This window comes from Athene noctua, chromosome 4 (genome assembly GCF_965140245.1).
Source record: "Athene noctua chromosome 4, bAthNoc1.hap1.1, whole genome shotgun sequence".
Taxonomy (NCBI): Eukaryota; Metazoa; Chordata; class Aves; order Strigiformes; family Strigidae; genus Athene; species Athene noctua.
Genome location: NC_134040.1, coordinates 10768955 through 10796577, shown reverse-complemented (window position 1 = coordinate 10796577; position 27623 = coordinate 10768955). Strand labels below are relative to the sequence as shown.

General features: G+C 38.4%; 1 protein-coding gene across 2 annotated transcripts in view; it reads right to left on the bottom strand.

Moving 5' to 3' along the window:
• HTT (huntingtin) overlaps nt 1-26085 on the bottom strand; it is an 88360-nt gene extending 62275 nt beyond the window's left edge. The window contains exons 1-15 of one of the 2 annotated variants that reach the window (XM_074904432.1): nt 25711-26085; nt 19333-19416; nt 18796-18916; nt 14526-14585; nt 12463-12542; nt 11883-12021; nt 11492-11633; nt 9859-10037; nt 9192-9396; nt 8272-8319; nt 4977-5057; nt 4190-4554; nt 2253-2376; nt 1833-1951; nt 824-935 (exon numbers count right to left, since the gene is read on the bottom strand). In XM_074904432.1, the coding sequence (XP_074760533.1) occupies nt 824-935; nt 1833-1951; nt 2253-2376; nt 4190-4554; nt 4977-5057; nt 8272-8319; nt 9192-9396; nt 9859-10037; nt 11492-11633; nt 11883-12021; nt 12463-12542; nt 14526-14585; nt 18796-18916; nt 19333-19416; nt 25711-25811 (1960 nt within the window). In that variant the 5' untranslated portion in view covers nt 25812-26085. The remainder of the gene's footprint in view (nt 1-823; nt 936-1832; nt 1952-2252; nt 2377-4189; nt 4555-4976; nt 5058-8271; nt 8320-9191; nt 9397-9858; nt 10038-11491; nt 11634-11882; nt 12022-12462; nt 12543-14525; nt 14586-18795; nt 18917-19332; nt 19417-25710) is intronic. The other variant, XM_074904433.1, reaches the window with a different exon arrangement.
• Nucleotides 26086-27623: the final 1538 nt, after the last annotated feature.

Genomic DNA, 27623 nt, shown 5'->3' with positions numbered 1-27623 from the left:
CACACATGAGAAAATGGCCACACTAACTTACTCAAATGCTACAGAATGTTACAAGTGGAGAAAAAAGTTCAACTTGAGATTTCAGCTAGGTCTTTGAAAACCTTAGGTCAATTCTCTGCTTTACTACAGCAGAATCATTTAAAACATGAAGTTACATTTCCCAAACACAAATGGGTACACCAGCACTTCCTCTATTTGAAATACATTCCAAAAACTAACATGGAATTCAAGCACAGCCGAGTGTTAAAGATACTTTAAATCTCGTTTTAACTGAAACAATTAGGCAATATACACAAAATCAATTGTAAAACTATTAACACAAGTACTTGAGAGAACTATATATATTCTTCCGAACTTGTTATTAGAAGTTTCCACAGAATGAACTGCAACTCAGAAAACTGTTTCCTTACTGCCATATTGGTACTTTTATAGTGGACAAACTGGGCACCCAACACTGATAAAAAGAAATACTGATAATCAGATTGTCTTTGCAGCTTCATACAATATATAAACCACCATGGCCCCACAGGATAAGCCTCATAATTACATTTACAATTTGTAAATTCTTAAGTATTTGACTTACAGGTTAAGTTACCATACCGTTACTTTAGATGCCCAACAGTTCAAAATGGGATTCATTGTAAAACGGCATAAATTTTTAAGTCGTTTTTGGTTTTTCAGTACTCTAGTGTGATCATTTAAATTAGGACTGTCACAGAAAAACCCTACCCCTGAAATCTCCAATAAAGTGTAAACTCATGACATTTCCAACTTTGTACACTGAGAGACACAATGAACCAATGAGTCTTGAACAGAAACTTACCTCCTTTTTCCCCAGTAAGTAGAAAAGAGGCTGACAGAAGTCTAACGCAGTGCACTAAGGGAGCAGAATTTCCATCGGTATAGTGACCTATGTCTCCCTTTACCCTGGAGGGCTATTGGATGTAAATCACAATTTTTATATAGATAAAAATTAGTCTTCAATTTAAATAAAATATTAATTACAACAAGATTAGAAATAGCGCACATCCCCAAATGTATAAAGATTGTAATATAAAATATATTTAATACATATGCCAAAAAAAGGCCTTAAAATGTAATGTTTTTGGGAAGTCTCCATCCAATATCAGAATCGGTTTACTTTTAATCACAGAAAGACCCATCATTCTGTAGATTTTCTCAATTACCTAGACTTGCTGTTTGCATCTGAAGGAGTGTAATAAAACACTTTTTGTCACCAATCATCTTTGGAAACTCTGAGAAGCAATTAATTCCCAAGTCGTTTCCCCCAGTAGCTCAAGCTGATCTAACTCTACCTGCCACAAACAAAACTCCTTTTGCCCCAGCTCCAAACAAGGTCCAAAGTTAAAGTCAAAAACCCATTAAGAGGAAATCAGTAATCTGTGGTTAGAATAGCATGAGCCTCTCCAGAGAGAGAGGCTCAGAGAGTAACCATAATAACTTCTGATGAGATTACCTACACAGCTAGCAACAAGCACAAAGATATTTTGGGTAATGAAGTATCAGTGTACCCTATTAATGCACAGACAAAAGGCGTTGGGATTCTCAGCAGACTGTGTTCTGTTATGGTTTTGCTGGTGATTGCATTCAAGATATCAACACTTGTGTATTCACCTTATGTTAAATTAAATTCAATCTATAACTCAAGAGTTACTAAATCAACCTTAGTTATTTTGACCTATCATGAAGTACACCATATATACAGGCTACCACATTTTCCACTAATTTACATAATCATAACTAATTTTTTTTTTTTTAAACCCCACTAGTTGTTTTAAAGTTTAAACCAGATCACTGTGACTACTTCTCACCTTATTTTCGTGATCACCAGAATCTGGTGCATCTTCTTTTGATGTAAATCTGTCTACGCTGCTATCAGAAGGCTGCCTACTATGGCTCATGGTTTTCAACAGGTGAGGCTGTTGAAGAGCTTTAGAAAAAGGCAATTCATGAAATACCATTTCAAATGCAAATTAAAAGCACTTTAATTGAACTTAATTATACAAACATGAAAAATAAATTAGCAGTGATCAAAACAAGTGATTCATTAGAAGTGTTGAAATAGATTCCTTATTTTACATTTCAACCTAGTTATTTGCTTCTCATATTCATTACATGATTCTTCAGTCCCTCGGAAGTTACAGCAGATGCACCTGTAACACTTGCCTTAAAGGTGTCACCAGTTCTCTGTCTGTGTGTGTCCCCCCCACCCCCCCCGCTTATCAACATACCAATAGAAGAATTTCTGAAGGACTCCGATGAATCATCTTGAAGAATATTTGCAGCCTCATCTTCCTCATCCTGTAGCTGCCCAATTTGCATTCCAGAATATTGTCCTTCAGCACCCTCCAAAACCTACACGGTGCAAGGACAGGACTTAAGATAACCTAGTTTAACACAGTATTAAATCTCAAACATGCAGTGTTAGTAATCTAGAAATAATTTGAAAGCAAATATCAGCCTGATAAATATTAGTGTACAGCTGCATGCAGCCCCCAGAGCAGTTCCCCTCATCCTCCAGCACTGAGGTATTAGAGGCCATAGTTAGATCTGACAGTCTCCCACTCGAGCCATGAACTGGGATATTAACAGCAAGAAAGTCAAACACTTGGTGCATTGCCTCCCCTGCAGCTCTCCTTGCTCCCTTATCCCAAACATAACTGTCTGTCTCTCTCAGCAGTTACAAATCACAACTAACACCTTTACTGTCACAAACTGAACTTGTCCCCTGCTGTCAAACTCTCTCGTAACCTCACTTGTCCTTGATATGTAAAGCCAAACTGAGAACACATTGTGTAGGACAAAAAAGGACAAATAAGTTTAAACATATTTTAACTCCTTCATTCTAAATCAGAGGCTACTAAAACAGACACTTCCAGAAAGGAGTTTGACCCTTGGTACCAATGCAATATATACACAGTACGTATATGGAAAAATAACCATAGAAGACACCCACCCCCAACCAAAAAAAGAAACAGTGAAAGTAAAAAAAAAATTCACTGTAAGTTTACCAGAAGACAAAATACTTCTGCAGTTACTCCCTGATTTTATAACCACCTCAAAATTGTTCATTAAAATGCCCATGTGTGGGTAAATGGGACAACCACTTCGTCTGTCAAGTACGAAAAAATAACTTTACTTGTAATTGCATACTGTTTACAAGCAGTAAACTGATATATGCAAGTCTGACAAGAATTTGCAAGAAATGAATCTTGCCAATAAATGCCTGCTCACTTTGGCCTCTGCACCGCCTGCATTTAATTCAGAGACAGAGCAATTATCATCATTTCTTTGGTTCTTGAATCCTCACGCTTGCAGAAGTATCAGCTTATCACAACTGTAAATCTACCATTTTTATGTAGTGGTAAGAGACTATTACTCTTCCAAACTTACTACCAGCAAACTTAAGTCAAAAGTTTGATGATGTTTGAAGAAAAGAACATAAGAAATTCTAAATCTCCCCCTTTTTATATTTTCTGCTCTTGCTCCCAGTTACCGTATTTTCGCTGTTTTTATTACAGCCTCACAATACACTTGCCTAAGCGACAAATTTCTTAGAACTGCTATATTGTACACACATTTCAGGTGTTTATTAGATATGTAACCACTACATTAGTAAATCATGCAGTATTTGCTCAGTATAGGAAAAAACCTTGAGATGGAATAAAAAAAGACAACAAAATGAGTTGCCAAGTGAACAAGCACAGACAGAAGATAATGCGAAGCATTAGGTTCCAAAAGTATTCCTCTATCATTCTAAATACTGTTCACCCTTTAACACTTCCATTAGGCTTCCTGCACCAAAACAGTTATTAATATATCTACACAAAATGAAGGATATGCTACTAAAAAGATCTATTTAGGTCAAGCCTTTGATATTCTTCCAGTAAGTAACAATCTGTTAATGCCTTCATATGACCTACACAATGAACACACTGATTACAGCTTTGTAGTTTTAAATCACTACTGAAGTGAAAGTGTTAAAAGGAGGTCAAGCTCTCCAATAGAGGTGTGAGCCGCTGACCTTTCCATTGTTACTAGCTGAGGATGGAAAAGTAGAAGACGAGTAAGTAGATGAATCCAAGTCTGGGCCCTCCATGGAAGAGCTCTGAGATATGTCGCGCCCCTCAGTAGAAGGGGATCCCCCCTCTGCCCGTTGCACACTTACAATTTCAGAACTGTCTGAAGGGGTTACAGCAGAGTCCGGACCTTCTGTAGTAGTCTGAGAGCTGTCACTAATTGGTGAGGAAGCCTGTGTACCATCATTTAAGTCCATAGTGGGATCTGACTGGACAGCACTGATTTGGCTGGAGCTTCGACTAAGCACATCTTCTTCTTCCCCTTCAGTAGCTGCACTTGTCAAATCACAGCTTGTTAGGTCTACAGAGTCTGACTGCAACGTATGTTGAGAACGTGGCTGCTCGGTAATGATATCATGTCCAGTAGGATCAGCAGCTGAACTCCCTACTGACCCAGCTGTCGACACACCTGATGAAGAAGCTAGTTCACTGGTTATCTCGCCCTTCATAGAAGCTGGAAAACATGGACATTTATGAGTCAGTCAAGTCTTTAAACTTGTGTTTCACTCTTGATAAGGACACTGTGTATTAAGACACATAGTGAAGCAGGCTAAGAAAAGTGTATAACTAAACAGTTAAACTACAGGTAGGGAAGATAAGCATTTGTAAGATTCCATTCCATCTATACCAGTAGCTCAGTTTGACAGCATATCCATTAAAAAAACAAAAATACAATTAGGTTTATTAGGTAAATATAAGTTTTGTACCCAGGAGTATTTATGGTTTCAGCTTTGTTAGCATGTCTTTTGAGCACCCAGACACTTTCTAGTCACCATAAGACTTCACTTTTATATTTTACATAGAGCAATAAAAGAATGGATATGTAATGTATAGTAACACAGGTTGATTGCACTGCTAAAAAAAAAAGTCAGCTACCTGCAAATGATGCAGTGCTGACATCTGATCGGGTTTCAGAATCGTCCTCCAAACCTTCTTCTTCACCAAGAAGTATTTTACCTGAGAAGTGATATAAGAAAAACCTTTACAGTCTTCCAAAATTATAGCCGACTTGAAATACAGAACAGTTGAAGTCAGTTAGATGTGAGATCTATTTTTAAAATGTTCATCCAAATATTTTTTTAAAGCTATGACAGGCAACAGATGGAAAAGAGAAAGGAATGAAGAAAGTGAATATCCAGACCCTCACTATCTGACCAAGAGAGAAAGAGACAGCAGTGATAAAGAAACACATAGTTAAGTAATTTCATTTAACAGTGTAACCATTCAGGAAACTACCTATGACCTTACTCATTCTAGTTTCCTTTTTTTGGATAATGTTTAAGATCCCACTAATTTCATCAAGTATGACCTGTTACTAAGGACTGGATACCTGGCATCTGGATGCCTGTCCTTAACTCAAAAGGACATTAAAGCACCAGAAGTAATAGAATAAATAACCTCTTCCTCCTTAAGGCTATGAAAATTATCAAAGGCTACTTGCAGTGTGGGTCTTGGAACTCTAACGATAACAGAATGGAAAATGCCTAGGGGGAAGAGCAGCACAGACTAGAAGCACAAGACAACATAAGTAGGACAGGGTGACGAACCATGGACAACAGTCATTAAGACGCAGGGACTACTAAGGTAAAAATCTTCAGAGAGGCTTTTGCGGTAGGAAAAATGAGAACCACTTATAGCCTAATACAATCATCACAGAGTTCTCTTACTCACAGAATAATACCTATTTAAAATAGAGGCAGTGGAAAGAGAAAGATACTTCCAGATGCACACTGCCTTGGAGCCAACCAGGGACACAACTACGCCAAAAAGTCTGTAAATAGGACAGGATACAGAGTGCAGAGGGAGCTACTGAGCCCATCCTTCTGAATCTGACAAGTCACTTGCTGAGGCAGATGGATTCATGATAACTGCTTTGAGATAAGCCCGTTCTGCCATTTCGAATAAGCTTCACCGGTAGTCTAAGATTCACCATGTAAAACACCAATGTTTTGATAACTCTAGGTGAAATCTTTTGCATTTCATTTAAGTTACCGGGGGTAAAAAAGCATTAACAGACTTTTGTATTAATTTCTCTATCACAACTACTTTCATACATATCAGTAACACTGTGGAATTGTCTTCCTCCAACAAGTACGTTTTATGCTAATCAAATCTGTAAGACAGAAAAGTAACCACATTTCCATGTATGTAAAATTACAGTAATTGAGAACTACACACTCCTACAAAAGAACGAGTAAAATCCTGCTAAGAGTTCCCAACAAGAAACACGAAAGTATATTCTCTGTTCTTTCTCACATTTACAACCTTTTCACTGAAACAAACCAGGATATTCTTCTGCTTTCCAAAGCTGATCACCCTTAAAAGTAAGTGAAAGAGGAAGGACACTGAAAAACACTTACTAGGCATATTAAGCTTTGTATGTTTAAATGAGTATACAAAACAAACTGCAAGATAATTTTCTACTATTTGGAAAAAAAATAAGATGCAGAACATAGTCTTTCATTTCAATATGAGTTCTCAGCCTTTTCTGTGAATAATTTTCTGAAGCTGAAACATAAGCAAACAAATATAGGTCAGCTGCTCAAAACTACAGAAGCAGTAAGACTGAAGATACATAGAATATCTGAGTCTTTCTGTTAGGGTCACAGATTTCTGTACGTCAGCTTCACTCTACACCCCTGCACACAAAGGAGCATTACAGCTAGAGAAGCTTCACCAACAGCAGAAGCCTACTACTTTATACAGTAGTAGACTCCAGAACGACTTCAAGTAGGAACTGGGAATAGGCCTGATTTTTCCCTCCTCTCTACAGTGGAGGGCAGCAGGAAATGAACAACTCACTATTTGAAATTAGACCTGTATGAAGAACAAAATCATTGACAGATTTCTTCAAATTCATTTATGCCATTGTTTTAGACAACAAAGTCTTTATATCATGATCTTGAAAAAGGATAAAAGTTGATGACTCATACCTGTTTTCCCCCTGAGTGAAGGAAGGGTTAGTGCTTTAACAAGTACTTTAATGGAATTTACACTATTATTAACACCTCAAAGTTACACTGAAGACTATTAACAAGTATCAAAATTATGATTTATCATTTTTCATTTAAAAGTGTTATGCGTTGTTATTCTGATTTGTTGCATTTTGTCTCACCTTTGAATGCTGAAGCAATATCTACTTTCAGAACACCCTTTCACTCCATTGTTCCTAAACTAGAAGTTATCATTGCATTTGTAAGCACTATTTCATTCAGCTCTAACCACTATTTCATTTAGGTATATTCTTAAAGCATGATGAGATTCCTTGCATACAGAGACAGGAGGACATATTTAGAAAAAGAGTAAGCCAGTTGCTATAATGGTCCTTAAAGTCTGTACAATCTTATTTAGTCTTAAACTATTTTTCCTCGAAGTTTTTCTTTACAGTATTGTACACCTCTGTTTACTATGCTTGCACTCACCACACTACGCTCACACATACTTCCACTGCAGTAGCAACATTTTGCTCATCTAAGGCAAGGAAACTGTTGCACAGCTATACCTAGAGTGATTCTAGTACTGATACAATTGGTTTTAAGCAAAGTGTAAACGTGTAAGTAGATATGAAGTTCTTTCATGCACAAGCTGGGAAAAGAATACTTCTGAGCAAATTGGATTTATAAAAACCTGCCAAATGAATTAGCTATTAAAGAAACCAAAATATACATTGACACAATGAATAGAATTAATCATCAAGAACAGAAAAAGAAATAAAAAAAGCATCATATCAAAGCATGCAAACACACACGTGCACTAGTGAAAGACAAAAAACACAGGCCTAACAAAACCAGGAAGGTTAACTATTTTGTGAGTTACATTAAAGGTTAATTATCACCATCAAAAGGAAGAATGCCCTGTTCAGAGAGATTATTTTTACATATGCTCCGTAAAAGTGTAAATTGCATCAATATTCATCACCATAATTTTGCCAGGGAACTACAGCAAAAATAAGAATTATACTGCTTTGAATATTTTTAGAATATCTTGATTGCAGTATCAGAAATCGCATCAGAATTCTTTTAAGATTTACAGTGATTAAGCTCAGCTGATAACAAAGGCAATCGTGAATGAAGACTGAAGTTCAGCAAGACAATGAAGTGGGGAGGGGGAAGAAAAAAGTAAAAAAATCAGAAAGGAATGCAATTAAAGATTTGGTTTTGAAAATAATCACCTTTATGCTTTCTTGCAAGAACAGGGCTGCATGAAGACCCCCCTCCAGCTGCAAATCACAGAAAGTAACACATCAGGGCAAAGACAGAGCTGCTGAAATCATGAAGGAATTCTAATAGCCACAAATGTGAAGGAGGGTGAAAAAAAACCAAAACAAAACAAAGCCAGGAAGAACTAGCAAACTGGTGTCTTTTGAAGTCCGAGATTTTTGGATCATTCACCATCAAATGACTTTTTATTTTTCTATGCTACTTATGCAAAGTTGGCTTTAAAATATATGCTCTAAACTTCACTGCTATGATTGCTTCCAGCTAATGAATTACCTTCTAATAACAGCAATATTAAAATGATCCGTTAGTTCAACACAGAATCCTTACAGAAATCCAATCAGAGACTGATTCTTTGAAAACAGGTAAGTAGCAGTTAGGAGACAATTTTAAGAACATGCACTTCACAGACAAGAACACCGATAGCTGATTTTCACAGTTATGGATAGACTTCAGTCATGCTTTAATTTCATGCTGGTTTTGGTATTCAGCAAGGAGCTCTCAGTTAATATAAACTCTGATTAGATCAGCTTTTTATGAATCACAGTTGTCAGATGCTTGGTGAGAAGAACATTAATTTTGTGGGGAAAGAAAAAAAAAAAAATATCTGTCACCACAGTTAACTTCTGTGTAACCAAAAAAATTCCATCAGCACAAACTGTAAAAAATACCCTGGAGTTTGTCATTACTCAAGGAACACATACCCACTTAAAGGAAAGAGGGAAATAACCTTTTACTGTATGGGGGTGGGGGGAAGTCACGCATAACTTTATACATCTCATTTTTTCCTTCATACTTTCGGCTAACACTGAGAAATAGAGCTGGTGATGTATGCTCATCTCCTTTTACTTGAATTACAAAAAATATAGCTTACCTATAAGTTCCACTATGCTTCCACTGCGGTTCCTGCTGGCAGGTTCATCTTTGGATACACTGACCTGTGCGATGCCCCCCGAGGCAGTCAGGACATGGAGAAGTTCAGGTGGTGGTGTTCTAAAGAGCTGTTGTAATAATTCTAAAGCTCCAGTCACAACATTATGGTCCTGATGCTGAGCGTAATGCAGAGTCAATTCATAAACCTAAAACCCAACAAAGTACTGGAATAAGCTTCTATGAACACAGAACATACTATATTTTATTTTCATTTACCACATTAAATTTCAGTGGTGAATTAAAAATGACCGACATTTGCTATATTTAATCTTCACCACACTTCCAAGGGGAAGGTGTCAATTAATTGTAGCCATTCAACAGTCTTTTTGGTAGAAGTCTGTTGTTTCTGTTTATTGTCACAGAGGGAGGAACCACATCAAAACACATTATAATAATTATGAGGTTTTTTAGCTCCTTTGGGAACACTGGTCTTTATTTATCCATAATTCCAGTCACCAGACCAACTACCATTTACCAGGATGAACAGGAATTTGAGAAAAGAACTCAGAATGTTCAACATCAAACTAGTACTGTATCATACTATATGCAAGATTTATTTCCTTTCCTTCCAATTAGTACTCTTCAGGTTAGGGTTATTCATATTTTACCTGTATAAGTTGTTCTGGTGAAGGTGAAATTTCTGTTTCTTTTCTTGTTACGCCAAAACTGCCTTTCAGGCTGGTATCCTTTACTTGCTGTTGTAATAAAGGTATGAGATACCTTAGTGTAAGTAAAACACCCAGAATTAAAAGAGTGGGATGATCATCTTCCACAGGAACCAACAAGCCTTGGGGGTAGAAAAGCAGGCACCAAATCACTTGCTGACAGTGGATAGTTTCTACACATTCGATGTAGTCCATATAATAGCTTATTTAAAAACACAAAACTGAAACCTAGCAGCAATTTAAGAATGCCTTCTAAATGTAGAAGCATTTGAAAACAAGTATTATCTAATATTCCTGACAATGACTTAAGCGATGTGGAAGAATGCTCAGAGGACCCTGTCTCACCTTCCCTGTTCCCTACCTCTTTTCACTCAATAAAAACACAAAAAAATTTCTTTTCCATAATACCTGATGTTTTCACCAAGTCATCTATACTCTCTTGCTCCCCTCACCTGCCTCCTCTATCTAAATGGCAGTTAAATTAAGGCCAAATATAATTCCCTCACACACACATGTGCTACTATCCCAACGAATGACATTTACACTTTTTGCTTCCTCCCTAAAGTATTTGGAACCTTGTTCCATATACCTACCCGCCGATCAGGGAATGAAACTCAAAACAGATTAAGAACAAATATAAATTATGTAAGAAAACACAACCTTGTATTAAAGAAAAAAAGAAAAAAAAATAAAACCAGAATCAATTCACGGAGTTCCTATTAGCGTCTCTGCCTGAAATCAGTACCATTGCCAGGATGTTACAGAACGTCACCTTTGAGGCAGGAAAGAAGAATGTGTGCATAGAAGTTCACCATTTTCAAGTCACATAGAGTGAGGAAAGTCACTACATGGCATCGGAATTTTTCACCCATTCCTAAAAGACCCAGGGCTAACATGATAATGCTTGATAATCTGTTGGTCTTCCTTACCTCTCCATTTACAATATAGTCTACGTAGTAAAGAACCCCTCGTCAGTAACAAAACTGAGGCAAAAGTTTTCACTACAATCCAGACAAGCATCTCATCATGAGTTGCAAAACACCTCAAAGACCATTCAAACTTCCCAGATGAAGAACTATGGAAGCAATACCTGATGCAAAGCTGTGTGCTTTCAAATAAAAAAGAACTTCATTTCTGGTGCAAGTTCAGTTTTCAACAAAGAATCTACATGATACTTCTTCCAACAGTAGTTACAGGATATGTGTTCATGACTCAGAGAATAGCAGTCACATCCTCCACCTCTGACCAGCTGCACTAACAACCAAGTTAGTCTTCACAGACTGAGCAAGTTTTTCCAGAATGGCTAGACATCCTCGTTTTCCAACAGAATACTTGCTTCCCTAGCTTTGGCTATGTCTTTCAACATTACTGAATTAAGACTGCAGCACAGACACAGATACAAATAGCTTTAGTCATACCTTCATCTAACACCACATAATAGAGAAAGCATTAGCAGTGTAACTGGTAGTCTAAGTATCACTGCTCCGCCTGAAAACTTCTCACATACGAAAAGTGTCTTACATGGAAAAAAAATTCATATTATTCCTAAAGCAATTTTTTTTTTCCTGAATCTTACCTAAAAGTACATTCAATAACCAGGCATAAAAATACTGCATTCTTCGTGAATGTTGACAGATGCTTACTGCTGATCCTGCCGCTGTTCGACGGATAGTCGGGGAACTGGATTTAAGATTAGCTACGAAAGCCTTCAATAAAACCTAAAAACAAAGATACCTTACTTAACTTTTTATGAGAAAGGAAAAGAGACAGAAGTGAATTAAGATATCGGGAAATGTAATTTTCAGTTATTCAAAGCATTACTCAACCTACATCAAGCAAGGGCAACTTTTGTCTTGATTCAGACATGCAGCTGTAACACTGCTTTCTGTAACATCTGATTGATGATGCTGATAGCTTACTGTGCTTTAAGATGTAACAGGGAGCACTAATAAGTTAAACAAAGATACCTTAATCTCATTGTCGTTTGCAAAATTGCCAAAAGCTGCCATGATTTTTGGTATTGCTGCAGCTAGTGTCTCTTGTACTGATTCTTCAGGTCTCTTACTTATTCGTGTTAGACAGGGCAAAAGGTTCACTAAGTACGGCCTAAGCATAGCAAAGGAGAAAAAATAAGTTGAGATCAGAACAACTGAATCCATCTACACATTGTTAATTCATACTCAAATTCTGTGGTATTACTAAATCATAAAAAATGTACTTGTTAGCTACATGCTATGTAGAAAAAAAGACAATAGGCTTCTGAATACAATTTGCAGACAGATAGAACTAAAGAGAATACGCTTAAAAAAACCACAGGTAATTGTATTCACAAGTTTTCCTCCTTTTCCCAGTCATGTATAGCACAAAACTAAAACTCCACTAAAAGAAAACCAGTTAATCAAATAAGGCTACTTCAGAGAAAATAATGTGATAGGAATTCTTCCAACCTCCCAATGATATGTTTAAAACTTGAAAACAGTAACATTTTGCTAACATCTATATTTTATTAAATGTTCTATGAAAAGTTGATTACTAGGATGTGTTTACCTGCACTTTTGAGGCCGAACTAGATGGGCAAGCTCAGCAAATCTCCAGAGTGCAGCACGCAGACTTCTGGAAGCACCATTCTAGACAGAGTATACGATTGTTACATTTCATCACGCAAAAAATAAAAAATACCTATAATATACAGTAGTATCAGTTTTATACCATTTTACTCAGATAGAAGTATAAGATGTCTGGAAATCAAAAATTTCCTTTAGCCAAAAGAAAGCAAAGTCAGCTCCATGACTGCCTTAATTTTTCTGGCTGATATTCAGAATTTTCCAAGTGACTCAAAATGAATAAGGAACACCAAGAAAGACAAGGAAACGTCCGAGATCTCCACTGTGCTGACATTAGCTTAAAATACCACAAAGAAAGGCATCAACCAACAAAGAAACACTGATGATATGAAGAGTCTAAAAATCATTGGAACACTTGCAGAAATATAAATGCAGCATAAAACTGACAGCAGTGGAGATATGAAAATAAATAATGTTCAGCTCCTCAGCACACCAGAGAAGAAAAATCCACATACTGATCTGTATCACTTTGTAATGGCTTGCATCCTGAAGTTTAGTATCTATTTGTCTGTACTGACATCTTCAGTTGTGCACCTGACTTGAGCCAGAATGCCTTTACAACTAGGATACAGTAAAGGATATAGTAAAGCTCCTTAGTATTGTTGGAAATATGGAGAACTATGGAAGTCAACAGATGTCTAGAAGAAACTGTGTACCTAATACAGTTCGAACCTAGCCAAAATGCTTCTCAAATCAAGACCCTCTGAAGACAGAGCTTAGGTGTTTAGAAACGGATTTATTTTCTTTAGCTAGTATATCAAAGGCTCATGGTCTTGTGAGCATGACAAGTAAAAATAACTTGCATCTCAATTACAAAATGTGAATTTTTCAGGTTCAGGAGCCAAACAACAGATTCTGGCATGGCTTCTAAAGTAATCCAACTGATGTTAAAAAAAAATCCAGTCTACTGAGTGCTTCTGTTGTACTTGCTACCTCTCTCTCTTGCCTCTGCCATGAATCTGAGAGCAACTATTCAATAAGCACATGTCATGAACAACAAAATATTTCCTCCTGCAACTGGTCATAATGGGCAGAAACTTCAGAGCTATTTTTGCCCATGTTGGTTATTTTTTATTAATTAGCTAGACACCAATTTCTATACCCTCAAAAATTTCGCATGACATTAAGGTACAATAATACATTAAGATATTCATACAGGGCCTACAAGTAGTCCACATCTGACAGAAGAAAAGCTACCCACATTGCTTTTTGTTATTTATTTTCTAGACTTCCATCATTCCCACAGAAATATAACAAAAAGCGATAGCATTATTGTCTGACAAATAACACCTACATTTTCTCTCTATAAGCCTTGCTATATGCTTATAGATGTAAGAGACACAATTTTAGCAATACTGTCCTGAATGCAGCATTTTTCTTTTGTAGTCATATACTTCAAAAAGGCTATTACTAAAATTCTTCCCATGGACATAATTAAATTGTGACTTTTGAGGCAGAGAGATGCTTCAGTATTTTTACCTATGCTTCTTACAGAAGCTCTAAGTACACATCACACATTCACAAAGTAGTTAAAACTTGTATCACGGTCACTTCTTGTCTTGATCAAATGATTCCTCCGAGAAGTTATGTTAAATTAAGAATGTCACAGTCCTCCGCCTACTTTTCACCACCCTTTTGCTCAAAGTTATTCTTTCCAGCTCAGTCAGTGGAGCAAACATCATGAATGTGTCTTACTCGTTTGGGTGCTGAGTCACTAAGGTTAACTCAGACTGCTGTTCACACCAAATGCTCACACATTTTCTGCCAGATAAGCTTTCAGGAGTGGTTAAAAGCTAAACAATAGGGCCAACAGTGAGGAACTTGGTAGAATAATACATTAAACAGTCACAAATCCTTCCAAAGTGAAGCTTTGACCTTGATCTTAAAATACATGCACTATTTATTTACACTAATGCCACATTCTAATATACTAAAACACTTTACTAAATACCACAATTCAAAAGGACATGAAAGAAAGAAACTCACCTTTTTAATCTCTTTATACAGTTCTAATTGTAACCTAGGAAGATTGGAATCCATCAAAGCCTGCAATAAAATGCATTGAGAATGTACTGTATCAGAGGGTAGATACTTTACAGAACAGTGTTACACTTTTAATAAAACAGCTTCCAAAAAAAGGCACAGAACTATCTAAACTGACTCTATATTTCATGTATAACCAGGAAAGTGCTAAATACTGAAGAGAGACGCCTTTATCTTTCACACAAACATAAAGCAGAACTGTGGACAAATTCCATAAACTCTGTTATTTGCAGTTAATATTGACTGCTTTACCCATTCTAGCTAAAAAAGGCCATATGGGATCAGACTACAAGCAGAGCCAACCTAACATGCTTTCTGGCAAGTGGCAGGAATAGATACTCATGAATAGAATATTAAAACACAAAAATAGTATTCGCAAGCAGCGAGAGGCATTCCCTGCTATACATCCCCAACGTCAAGTAGACACCTACTATTCCTCAAATTAAGATTGCATTTATATCATTACCTTTAACAATCCTTGAAAAACCCTTCTTTAATAAATCAGCCTATTTTCTGCATCCATTTATTACCACAAGGTGTTCGTTCTGGACACCAGAAGTATTGCATCCCAGGATCTAATCAAGCATACTGTGACAGAGCATACACTGTAGTTTGAACCTGCAGCCTGGCTAAGAACTAGGGTACATCAAATGTAAGTAAGCACTGAGAAGTAGTAATTTTCTGTTTACCTCAATCGTTCTCCCTCTATCTTTAAAATAGCAAAGAAAAAAATATAAAAATAGTTCTGCTACATATAATCTCTTCCTACAGAATATTTTGTATACACACGATTACCTTTTCTCCTCCTTTTTGTTTTCCTAGTGCATACTACTGCTTATGAACATTTCCACTGCCACTTCCTTAGATTAAATGAGAGCTTCATACAATGTGCAAATGCCTACATTGTGGATTTATACACCGCTATAACATTTAGTATTTAATTCTTTATACCTTGACAAATAAAAATTCCTAATTTTCTATCTGCCTTCTTGGCCACTAACCATGAAGCTCACTTCTTCACAGGATTACTCATGATAACTACAAAATCTTACATGGCACATGCTGCTATAGAGGCCACAACTGCTTAAACATGGTCAGTGATGTGCCTGCGGCTTCTCCATAGCATGGTTCCCCTCGTCTAAAATTGTATGCCCCAAAACTCCATTCCTCCCAGTTACACTAGTCATTATAATTTAATGATATTACTTTCCACACAAAAACCTTACCTGACTCGTACCTACATATTGCCATAAGCACCCCAACTATTAACTGCAGGTGCCTAGATGACCATAGGCAGGGATAAATCTTTCTTATTTCACAAAACTTAGTTTTTATGGGAAGTTCACTACCCCTGTATATAAGGATATCAAGCAACACAAAAAGGCACAAGCTACTATTTGGCTTCAAGGGTAAGTTGTCCTTACAATACACCCAACTGGAACAACTTTTTTTATTAGTGTCCACCTAAATTTTTAGCAGGCCAAAATCTAAAAAGTCATCCCAATCAGAAAAAAATTATAAGCATAGTTAACTCTAAATTACTACAAATAATAAATCCCAATTACTGAAACCAACTGTAATCTGTGTGAGCAGTCCCAACAGTGTCATTAACACACAGATAACTACAATATCATTCATCAGTTTCAGAAATAAGGCAGCTTTGGTAACATCTTACCAGCAGAAACCTGGTAACTCCCAACCTGGTAGTTTTCTTCCAAATAAAGGTACCACCAAAGCTATTTAAACTTCGAGCCATTCAGACTCTCTGTGAAGTTCTGACAGCTAAGTGCAGTGATGCTTAAAGATGACCTACAGAGTGTTTATCTAATCTTTTTTGCTGTTTCAGTTTACAGCCTTGTCTACACAGACATGTTAGCATTTTAAATATGCTAATGAGTGTAAACTCCAAACAGACACACAGTTACACAAGTAGGGCTTACATCTATATTCTTATATTTAAAGAGAGAAAATACAAAGCATATCTTTATAGGAGTAGGATCTAAAGTATCTTTATAGAGGAGCAGTAGTTGCTGGAAAACTGACTATGACCTGGCAATATGCGCTCACAGCCCAGAAAGCCAACGGTATCCTGGGCTGCATCAAGAGAAGCGTCACCAGCAGGGCGAGGGAGGGGATTCTCCCCCTCTGCTCCACTCTCGTGAGACCCCACCTGCAGCGCTGTGTCCAGCTCTGGGGGCACCAACATCAGAAGGACACGGAGCTGCTCGAGTGGGTCCAGAGGAGGCCGCGAAGATGATCAGGGGCTGGAGCATCTTCCCTGTGAGGACAGGCTGAGAGTTGGGCTTGTTCAGCCTGGAGAAGGCTCTGGGTAGACCTTACAGCAGCCTTCCAGTACTTAAAGGGAGCTACAGGAAAGATGGGGAGGGACTCTTTAGCAGGAAATTTGAGCAACCTGGCCTAGTGGAAGGTGTCCCTGCCCATGGCAGGGGGTTGGAACTAGATGTTCTTTAAGGTCCCTTCCAACCCAAACCATTCCATGATCTTTCTAGCAACAGAATTAGTCTATAAAATGCCTGAGGTACTAAAAAGCTGAACATCGACTAATATGCAAGCTTAAGGGCCTTGATGCCTCTGTTCCACTCATCACAAACATTACTGCTACTTGCACAACCAAAATAAAACTGTACATCTTTTTGTCTCTGCATTTATACACAAGGGAACATCTGCCTGAAGACCAAGTTGCTTCCACACAGCATAAAACATAGAAACAGAATATGAACTATGATCTGCTTTGATAACAATCCAATACATACACGTGATTGGAATTATCACAACTACTACCATGTCATAGCTGTGACCTAATGGCAAGCTTAATGACTGATAAAAGACTCCATCATTTCAAACCACTTCAATGTTTAAAACAAAAAAAACACACAAATATTTGAAAACAAATCAAAGTTTTTCCAAGTTACCTTGAAACATGCCAGAAAGCAACAATATTAGACAGATTGCTGAGCGGTCAATTTTATACCAAGCCTACAGAAGAGTTTGGTGGAAAGAAGGAAGTCTGCATTCTTTAGAACTGTTTCAGAACATCTTTTAAAGCCAATTAAATTACATAATGGTCTATGCATTCCATAAAGTGTTAAACTTTTGCACATGGAAAAGCATTCAAATCAGAATGAATCAAGCGCTACAGGGCAAAACAAAAAAAGCAAAAGATACTGGCACTTCTTCATTCCCTATCATTATGGAATGTACTACATAATCAGTAAGCTTTCTCCATACAGCTTTCAGTCACAAGCCCAACACACAAAACTTAATTCATTCAGACATCAAACAAATAGAATTTAACTGAGAGAAAGCCCTACAAAAATAGGGATGGTTACTTGCTTGCTTCTACACAACTCTCATGCTAAAGAAAATTATTACTTACGTATTTCTAAAGCACTTTAACTTTGTGTCAACTAGATTAACTATGCAGGTACTAGATCAGCTAGATTAATTGTGCATTGACTCAAAGGTCAAGAATTTCAGAAAACAGGAAAAAAAAAGAAAAAAGGACAAGTGAAGGTAAACCTGTCCTGGAAGTAGCAGATCACAGCAATTCCTCAAAAGGTTCATTTTAAGATACTTTGAATTAAGATTTAGACCTTGCCTGACCTCACAGACCTTGCCCACCTGCTGTTCTCTAACAAGCCCTTCATTCTGGATCACAGTAGGGTAACAAGCTCCAGAACACCATATTTATCCTAATTATTGCCTAAAAGGCTCCTCCTCCAAGTCTCCGCAAATCACACTACCTGAATTACAGTATACTACTAGCTTGGAATGAAAAGCCACTCCATCTTTCAGCCAGCTTTTTGATAATGTTTTTACCTTTCCTCATGTTAAGTATCTTCATGTTTACAGAACAATAACAGTGTATTCCTCCCATACAACAAGATGATTTTAGAAAAGCCCATGTTCTTGTTTTGGTTAACTTGAAGAGAACAAAGTTAATGAATGGCTAAAGAAAAGAATCTATTAAAATGATGAATGACAGAAGACAAGTTAAATATCTTGGTCTGTGTATAAAAAGCTCTCCTAAGAGCACATACAGAATTTAATGAACAAGCTTACTTAACCTCCTACATTATGAGATATTATCAACAATAAGAAAAGCAACTAAAAGAACGTCAGTGTGAATTCATACAGGACACTGCATCAAGAGGAGGTATAATCTGGTAGTACAGTAAATAAAAGTTCTTACTTTTATAACTTTATTAAGGCATTCATCAGCAACCATCCGGACATCAGATTCTGCATCCTCACTGCAGAGGAGAAAGAGTTCCATAGCAATTCCCAGCAGTTTCTGAAATTCTGGAGAATTTCTAAATAAATGAATATTAGAAAATTACAATGTGCACTATGAAAAGCAAACACCAATGCTCTTTTTGAGGGGGTCTGATAATCCAGCTACACATATATTATACATAGTTACACAAGAAAATATATTCAGTGGATTAAAGAACTTCATTAGGAGTTTCTCTGCTCTTTTCTACACAAACTGTCAAAGTACTTGATCTCTGTGCCTCAGTTTCTCTGTCTGAAGTAAAGGATAATGCCTACTCTACCAACGTTTAAACAAAATTACTTCTCAGATTTTGGGTTGGTAAAAAAATGTAAATGTGCCATTTCAAACAGAAGTTGAGCATTTAAAATCTACAATTATCAGGAAGCCTCCAAATAAAATACACTTCAAAGTAGATATTCATATTAATGCAATAAATTAAAGTCATTGTCTTACCTTAAAGACTGAGCAACTATATTTTCACATATTGTTAGGCAATGATTCACTCGATCTTTCTTGGTAGTTGAAAGTTCTTTCTTTCTAAAGGAACAACACAATTATAATAAGTTTGAAATAAGACTTCAAAAGTGAGCAGTGACCATTTAAACATTCTTCCTAGTGTCTAATGATTATACAAGAAGATGCACCCTTCTGGCCATTATATAAACAGCTGTATACTAACTACCTGTAGCCCCAGGACTTCATATACTAACTGCTGCTGAGAGAATACAGACACACAAGCAAAGGGAAGAATACAAAAAACAAAAGAATGAACTATTTAACAGGGAATATAATCTTAATCCCGTAACTTTCACTGAGAAAATATTGGGGGGGGAAAAAAAAAAAAAAGAAGAATGAAGACGAGTAAAGGAAAAGGAAGGAAAAAGTGGAGCAGACCTAGGACAAAGCTGAAATAAAAAACTGATAGAAAAAGGTTGGGGAAAGTAAGCCGTGAGAACAAGTCTTGCAGACCTAAAAACATCACTTTTTAAAAGACCTCCTCATACATAATGTCACCCTAAGCTTTTTTTGTCTGTCAAGTTCTTAAAACTTAAGAGTTCTATTAAATTGACCATTTTGTATCTGAACTGGAAAGGATGCCGAAGCAATCCTATCATATGCCACACTCTTCCAAATGGTTTTGTAATTATAAAAATAGCAAAGCTCTCGACAACAGTCTACGCCTATCAAGAATAACGTCCCTATAGTAACACCGGTATAGTCCAGGAAAGGCCAAGCTTAGCCAACTCGCAGCAAATGAGTGTAAAACAAAGAGAATAAAATTCACAGAATCAAATAATACATGTCTACAAGTTACAATATGGAAAGCTTTTACTTTGCAAAATTTGTTTAACATTGACTTCAACATGATATAAGCTCCTATAACCCTTTACATTTGAGTCTAGAACAGAAGCTTCTTCCCTCCTGCACCTCCAACAAATGAACTGAAAAAGAGAAAGTAAGAGATTTATAACTACAATGGTGAAATTTTTTTTTTTTTCTGTATTCAGTGTCTCCTACTCTTTAACTTTACTGAAACAAAATCACTTCCAGAAAAGCAGATGTTACTTTTAAATAATTAACCAGTAGCAATACTGGAGCTAAGCTGCACACCCAAAGGTACCTGGGTCTGTTTTACAAGAAGGAGGTACCTGCTCTTTCACTCACATCCATAAAGAATCTTCCCTTTTGTTTTCCAAGTGAAAACTGACCATCTGTATTTTTAGCATTTAATTTTCTGTCTTAACAAAAACCAGCAAAACCATAAAGTAGCAAAACTGTGTTTCTGAACTAGAAGTTGGAAAACAACATGAACAGCCTTGAGTTGCATTAACATAGTTAACACAACATTAAGGACCAACAGCAAGTAGCTAATACGCACATTAAATTAAGCTAACTCAAAATACTTTGTTAGACAACAACTTTGAAGAATTACGCTGTAATATTAGAGCACTTTAACTCAAACAATAGTGTTTCTTTTAAAAAGTAATTCTTTGCAAGTACCCCTGTCCTTTTTCTTCCCTCAAGTTGGAAGTGGGAATTGAAATGTGTTTGCTCCCAAGATTTCAGTTTTTCTTTCAAGGATCCTCTCCAGAAATACTTTCCCTTTTTAAAATTTTAAAGGAATAGTTCTAAACAAAATTATTTTTTCCATTATAGTTTGGTAGTATTCTGTTTAGGTAAGCTTCAGCATTCCTCAAAGAGGATATCTTAAGCAGCTGGCAGAATACAAGTAGCAAGTGTGAATTTAAGATACACTATGTCTTTCTGTCCTGAAAAAGCACCACAGTCTTTAACAGCACTTTCAGATCACCTCTAAGACGACAGCAAATACTTCCTAAAATGCCCAATTGATTTTGCAACTTAAGTACCGCTGATGTGAACAGGCACCTAAGAAACTGAATCAATCATTTCAACTTTTATGATAATTTTATCTAGCATTGCCCCTGTGTCTTACGAGCACCATTTTCGGCACACATTCAACTCAAGAGCAGACAGGCACATCTGAACTTGCTCATAAACTCACTATTTCAGATACAAAACGCATTCAAAGTATTGTTGAGGCTGCTTTCAGAATAAAGTTCTTTATCCTCTACACATAATATATCCCTGAGTAAGGCAGGCAGTAGCATTCAATACTACTTAGACTAGTACAGATTCATTTCTTCAGCAGATTTCTGTAAACAGAGAGCTCACCTAACACTGAATCTACCACCTCACTGAAATAAGTAACTTTAATAATGTCTGACTAGAGAAAATTTAATGTGAAAACTTAGAAGGAATGCATATGGGTAACGAGTTACCATTTAAACTGAAATAACAGAAACTAGAGGTGAAGACTAACTATCAGTTACTTACTATCCAAACGGAAAAAAGAACAGACATTCAACCAAGTTTGCTGTACTGAACGTTTCATCTACCATTTGGTTATTCAACTTCCAAAAAATCAGCCATTAAAGACATGAAAGAAAAGGTGGAAGACAAACACTTAATGTATATCATTTGCATGCACACATTTTCTGTGCTTACAGAGGAAGAAGGATAACAGAACAATATCTAGAGACCAAACACATGATTTTTTATAAAAAACCCCAAACCAGCTCTATTCAGAAGTATTATGAAGTCCTCAAGCAAACTGCTGATATGTGCACCCAGTTGGGCAACAGCATCACACCTTTCTTACAAGAGAGCTGAAGTAGCAAGCTCCAAGTGTAAGGTCATTTCAGTTTGACAAATAACAGAAGGCAGGAGATACTGGAAGTAGCAGTTCTCTACGGGAAAGCTTCATCTCACATGCAGAGGAGTTTACTCTTCTGCATACTTCTATAGACAATCTCTAGCCAAGACTAACAAATAGTATCAGAAAATGAGCAAGCCCAGATAATTTTGCACTCTGAGTCCTGATGAGCTGGCTACAAAGAGATGCAGCTCACTGATACTAATGTTTAATAGACCTAGAAATTAAGGATATGTAAAAAGTGTGCAGAAACTCTAAAGCTGAACCAGCATTAAGAAAAAGGGCCAAGCTAAACAGCTTGACATTAATCTTCAGAAAAGTAATGGGAAACTCAAAGATTCTATTAATAACAAACAGAAATATAAGTGGATCAAGAAACAAACTAAGTCCAAATATTGCAGACACTTCAAACAATGTGTAGTAACACAGACAATGACAGACAAAATAACTAGAACAAGTCTATACTCCAAAAAAACATCTAGGACCCACCACTGACAAGCAGGGCAATAGGTTTGATCCACGCAGTTCACATGATCTTCAGTTAAGTAAAAAAATTCATGATAGATCTACATATAGCACTGATGAAAACCAACAACCACAGCTTCAGTCAAACATTTAAAAAAACCAGAGAAATTCATGAATATAGAAAAATGCATATTTCTGGAGAGCACTTTGGCTCTTGCAGTACCTTTTGCTGTAAAGGTAACTGTTGGAATGAAATGTAAAAAAAAAAAAATAAATAATAGGGCACAATTAAAAAGAATTACAATAATTAACTATTAGAACAAGTTGACAGGAGAAATGGTAAAGAATCCACCTTTGGACTAATCAAAGCTAAATACTTTTCCAGAAGAAACATCAGCAAGTCATTCTCTCATCTCACTGATAAGTAAAAATGAATACAACATAAAATATAGAAAGTTGTACAACAACCCATCTGCTTTTTAGTTTCACTGAGTAAATTCTGAATTTTTATATCATACTAATCAAATTTTATAATTATAACAGAACACCCAACTCCAACCAAATTTAAGGGTCTGAAAAAACCCTAGAAATAGATATGGAAGAAAATAAGGTGCCTCAGCAGAAGTGCATAGAAACTATATGATGACAGAGAGCTCAAACTAAGTTTACATAGAAGCAAAACAACAACAGCAAGAGGTAAGAGAGGGGGGCCAGAAACTGATGTCTAACTGTAATGCCTAACAAAAGCACAACACAAAATCAATGCTGATTAAAATATCTCAAAATAAAAAATGCTCTTACCTTCTTGGTAAAAGCTTAAATTCAATTAATATTTTAATAGCAAACATAAAGCCAGGATAACAGTTTTATCAAGAGTTCAGAAGTCAATGTCTTACAATAAAGTGAAGAAAAAGTTCAACACGTGTTGTGCAAACAGTCTTCTCTACCCCAACCTCTGTGATCTTAAAACATTTTACAGCAGAAGACACACAGTAAGACTCATTCACTAACCAGATCTAGAATACACAGTTTCTACCAAAAATATTTAAAAGGCTATTTTTGCTTAGTCCAACAGAAATGTATATATTTTAAAATTATTTTTGTCAATCATGTAGAGATAACATTGTGTTGTTGTAAGTTATGGCAATTTATTTTGGGAGAAAAAAAAAAGTAGAGGTGGGTGGTTAGTTTTACTGCAGCAAAAAAGATCCAACAAAAAATATCTAATACCACCTGTAATAATGAGATTACCCTATAACTTGAGGAAGGACAGCTTCTCACATCTCTAATTCAGGCAACAGTACAACTTAGATCTAATGGACAATGTGAAATAGATATCTAATGAAACAACTGAGGAGCGAACCAGTAGCATTTATGCTATGATATTCATTAATTGATTTAGTCTTTCACTACTGACAGGTAAGCTTGCATCCTTTTGTTATAGTAAACAGAACAATAAGAAGTTACCGCACAGAACTACAAATATTTAAGCACTATTTGTACAGAACCACAATGAAGATGAACACCTCTCCACAACCACAAGGAAAACACAGAGGCAAATTTCTTTCCCAGTCCATTACATACAAGAAAAAAAAAAAACCAACACAGACAGTGTTGTGAATTACATTCAAGATGTCACCCTTGTATTTCACTAAAGTTTGGGAAACTTTGGCAAAGACTGCCACAATACCCTTTCATAGGCTCTTATGAGGCTGTGCTGTTACTGAATCTGTATAGCTCCTGGGGGCATGCAATACCATCAGCTCTCTGAAAACATAACAGCCTATTTTTAAATATAAAGCACAGTCAACAAGGACGACTACAACACTATTTTTTTTTAATGTTTTGAGTAGGGTATGCCTAATTTCAGACTCCAAAACCAAGTATACCATCCCTCAGCAAGTATCACAAATAATTTTCAGGAGTGCCTCTTGAAATGCCATGATCTACCTCATCAGTAATTTTCCAGATGGACTTTTTTCAGCTACATATAGGAAAAGCTAGAAATAGATAGCCATCTATCCTCCATGTCACACAAAGTACTAGCACAAAAAATACACATAACAGAGCAGTTAATCTCTGCAGACTAGGTGAGGCACCTAAAAAAAAAAAAAATTCTCATGAAGATGATGAGTTTCTTCAACTATTATGCCCCAAACATGTGAAAATGCATTGAGACTGGGATGCTCTCCAAACAGTATCAACCATGACAATTTAGCATCCATATCAGAATGTACTGTGGGAGCAGGTGGCCAAGAGCCCTGCTCCACTGCTTAGCATCCTCTGCCAAAATACTATGAAACTGTCAATTTAGAAGTTACCTGCTCCTCGATCCTTATGCTTCTCTCCTGTCTCCCCCATAGCTGGAGAAAAAGCAATAGTGTGACTCATGTATTTATCCCATAAAAATCGTAAGTGTCTTTTCATCTAGTCAATAAAAGTTATTTTTAGAGGATGCAAATGCAAAGGGCAGCACTGTGGTACCGAACAGCTCCTTGCCCTTGTCCTCCAGTAGTGCCTCTCGATGGGAAACCTGAATATTGCATGGCTGTAATGCATTTATCCCTGTTTAAGAAAGTAAAAGGTATCAGTAATATTTAAACGAATTCCTCTTAGTTGTCCACAGAGCAGGTCACAGCACAAGATTTTATGTGATGTTTGTCATAAACAGACATCCACATCAACTCCCGCCAGATGCATCTGAGCTCGGACTTTATCAGGCTTAGTATGTTAAGCTATGTTTAGGGATTTTTGCCTCTTCTCCAGCAACGAATTAGCTGAAAAGCAGGTTTTCCTTCCCAGAACCAGCCCATGAAACCCACAGAGCATTCTTGTATATCCCGTTCATTACCATACTTCTGCATTTTCAAACGTCCTTGCCCAAAAAGTTAATCCTAACTTAAACTTAAATAGACAGCAGGCAATACTCCCAGACACGTTCACAGACACAGCCCCCTGCCAAGGACAGGGCAGCACCGCAGGACTAATTCCTCCAGGGGCTGCCAGCTGCCTCTCAGGCTGTCAACAGTTCCCGAGCGGCGGCGGCTTGGCGGGGCGGCCTCCCCCTGGGGCAGGGGATGTCGCCGAAGCGCTTCGGGAGCCCTCCCTGTCCCCGGGTGCGGGTCACTCACGGTCTCTGGAGCGGCTCCTCGGGGATGGCAGCCGGACCCTGCTGCTGCTGGAAGGAGCGCAACGACTCGAAGGCCTTCATCAGCTTCTCCATGGTGGCCATGTCCGCTCCGCCCGCGCCGGCGGCACCGACCCGCCGCTCCTCCCCGCCCTCTCACAGGCGCCCGCCGGCGTCCGCCTTCCTCCTCGCGGGCCCGATTCTTCTTCTCCTCCTCCCCGCCACTCCCTCTCGGGGCCGCTCTCTCCCGCTCGCCGGACGCGCTCAGGCCGGCCGAGGCGCCGCCGCCAGCTCACGCCGCGCGGCCCGTCACTGCCGCAATGAATGAGGGAGACGCCGCAGGGGGCCGCGAGCGCTCCCCAGCCGCCCCGCCGCCATCTTTAATCCGTCCCGTCAGTCCCCACGCCGCGGCCCCGCCCCCGCCCCCTTCCCGCGCTGCCCCGCCCCCTCGGGCAAGGTCCGGGCCCCGGGCACAGCCACGCCGGACGCGCATGCGCAGAGCGAAGGCCCTGGACATGGTGTCACGCGCGGCCTGACGTACATACACACAGAGGCACGCGGCCTAGCCAGGGGGCGGGGCACATGGAGAGCGACAAGCTCTCTGCCCAATCAGAAATAGAGCTCCACCCCTTCCCGAATGCGGATCGGGCAGACGCCAGGGCGTGAGCAGGACCAAGGGCGCTGGGTCCTAGAGCCCGCCGGCAGCACCGCAGCGCCCCCTGCCGGGGCGGGGGCAGCAAGCCCCGCGCGCGGTGTCGATGTCGGTGTCGGTGCGGGGTTTGTCACCGCACGGAGCGCGGCACGGCCCGTAAAACGGCCCTCGGAGGGGAAGCCGCACTCTCACCCTCCGCTCCGTACCTGGCCGGGGCTGTGCCAGCGCTCCCCGGTCCCCGGGAGCGAGACGGCAGCAGATGCGGCAGGTCCCGTTGCCGCTCCGGTGCGCTCAGCGCCGGCCTGGGAAGAGCCGGAACACGCCTAGGGGGGATCGTGTTCTCATCGCAACCGCCCCCCACCCCCGACGAGGCGAGAGCACACGCCCCTCTGCCGGTGCTTCAACAGGTAACCCCGTGAGCTCCCCCCCACACCCTGACAGCAACTCCGCTGAGTTCACAGGGGCTGGCCAGAGGCGCTGCCTGCCTTTCGGTTCCAGTTCAGGCTGCAGGGAGGGAAGAGGAAACACAGGAACAAAAAACACTTAAAACTTGGCAAGGTACCCGCCAGCTTTTCCGCGCTCCTCTGGTGCTTCGGGCTTGTCTCATCAGAGGATACTTTTTGCACTCTTAAAGCACATATCAAACACACGGCATACACGACAGACAGCATACACTATTTAAATCATTGATGCTATTACTGAGCACTTAAAAAAAAAAAATAAAAATCAAGTGTTGTGAACTTTCCAATTACAACCACTGATTTTAATATATCCAGTTGCTGATACACATTTTAAGTGACAGTTGATAAGAACTGGCACATCAACTTGTATCTCAAACACATGAAATTGCTTCCAGCAATGGAAAAGGAAAACAGCTCTCATAACTTTTAAGAAAATAAATTCCAGTAATGACTTAATAAACAACTTGGTTATTGCTAGCAGGGATGGACAAAAGCCAGGCTGACGTCTTTGGATATTCAAGCCAACGTAAGTCATGACAGAACCGCGCTACTGATCAAATTTTTGCCAAATATTGAGTAAAACTGCTCTGCTAGTTAACTGTAATAGCATGTTAATAAAATACGAACCATCTGAAACATTCCTCTGAAAGTAACCCTATCTACAGTACTGAAAGAAATTCAATTTAGAGCAACCCCCCTATTTCACTATAAACGTGTAAGAAAATGTGAGCTTTCAAGGTAAGAATATTTTTCCTCCTTCCTTTACAATAAAGCTTGCAGAGCGTTTTCTCTGGAACAGAGGGA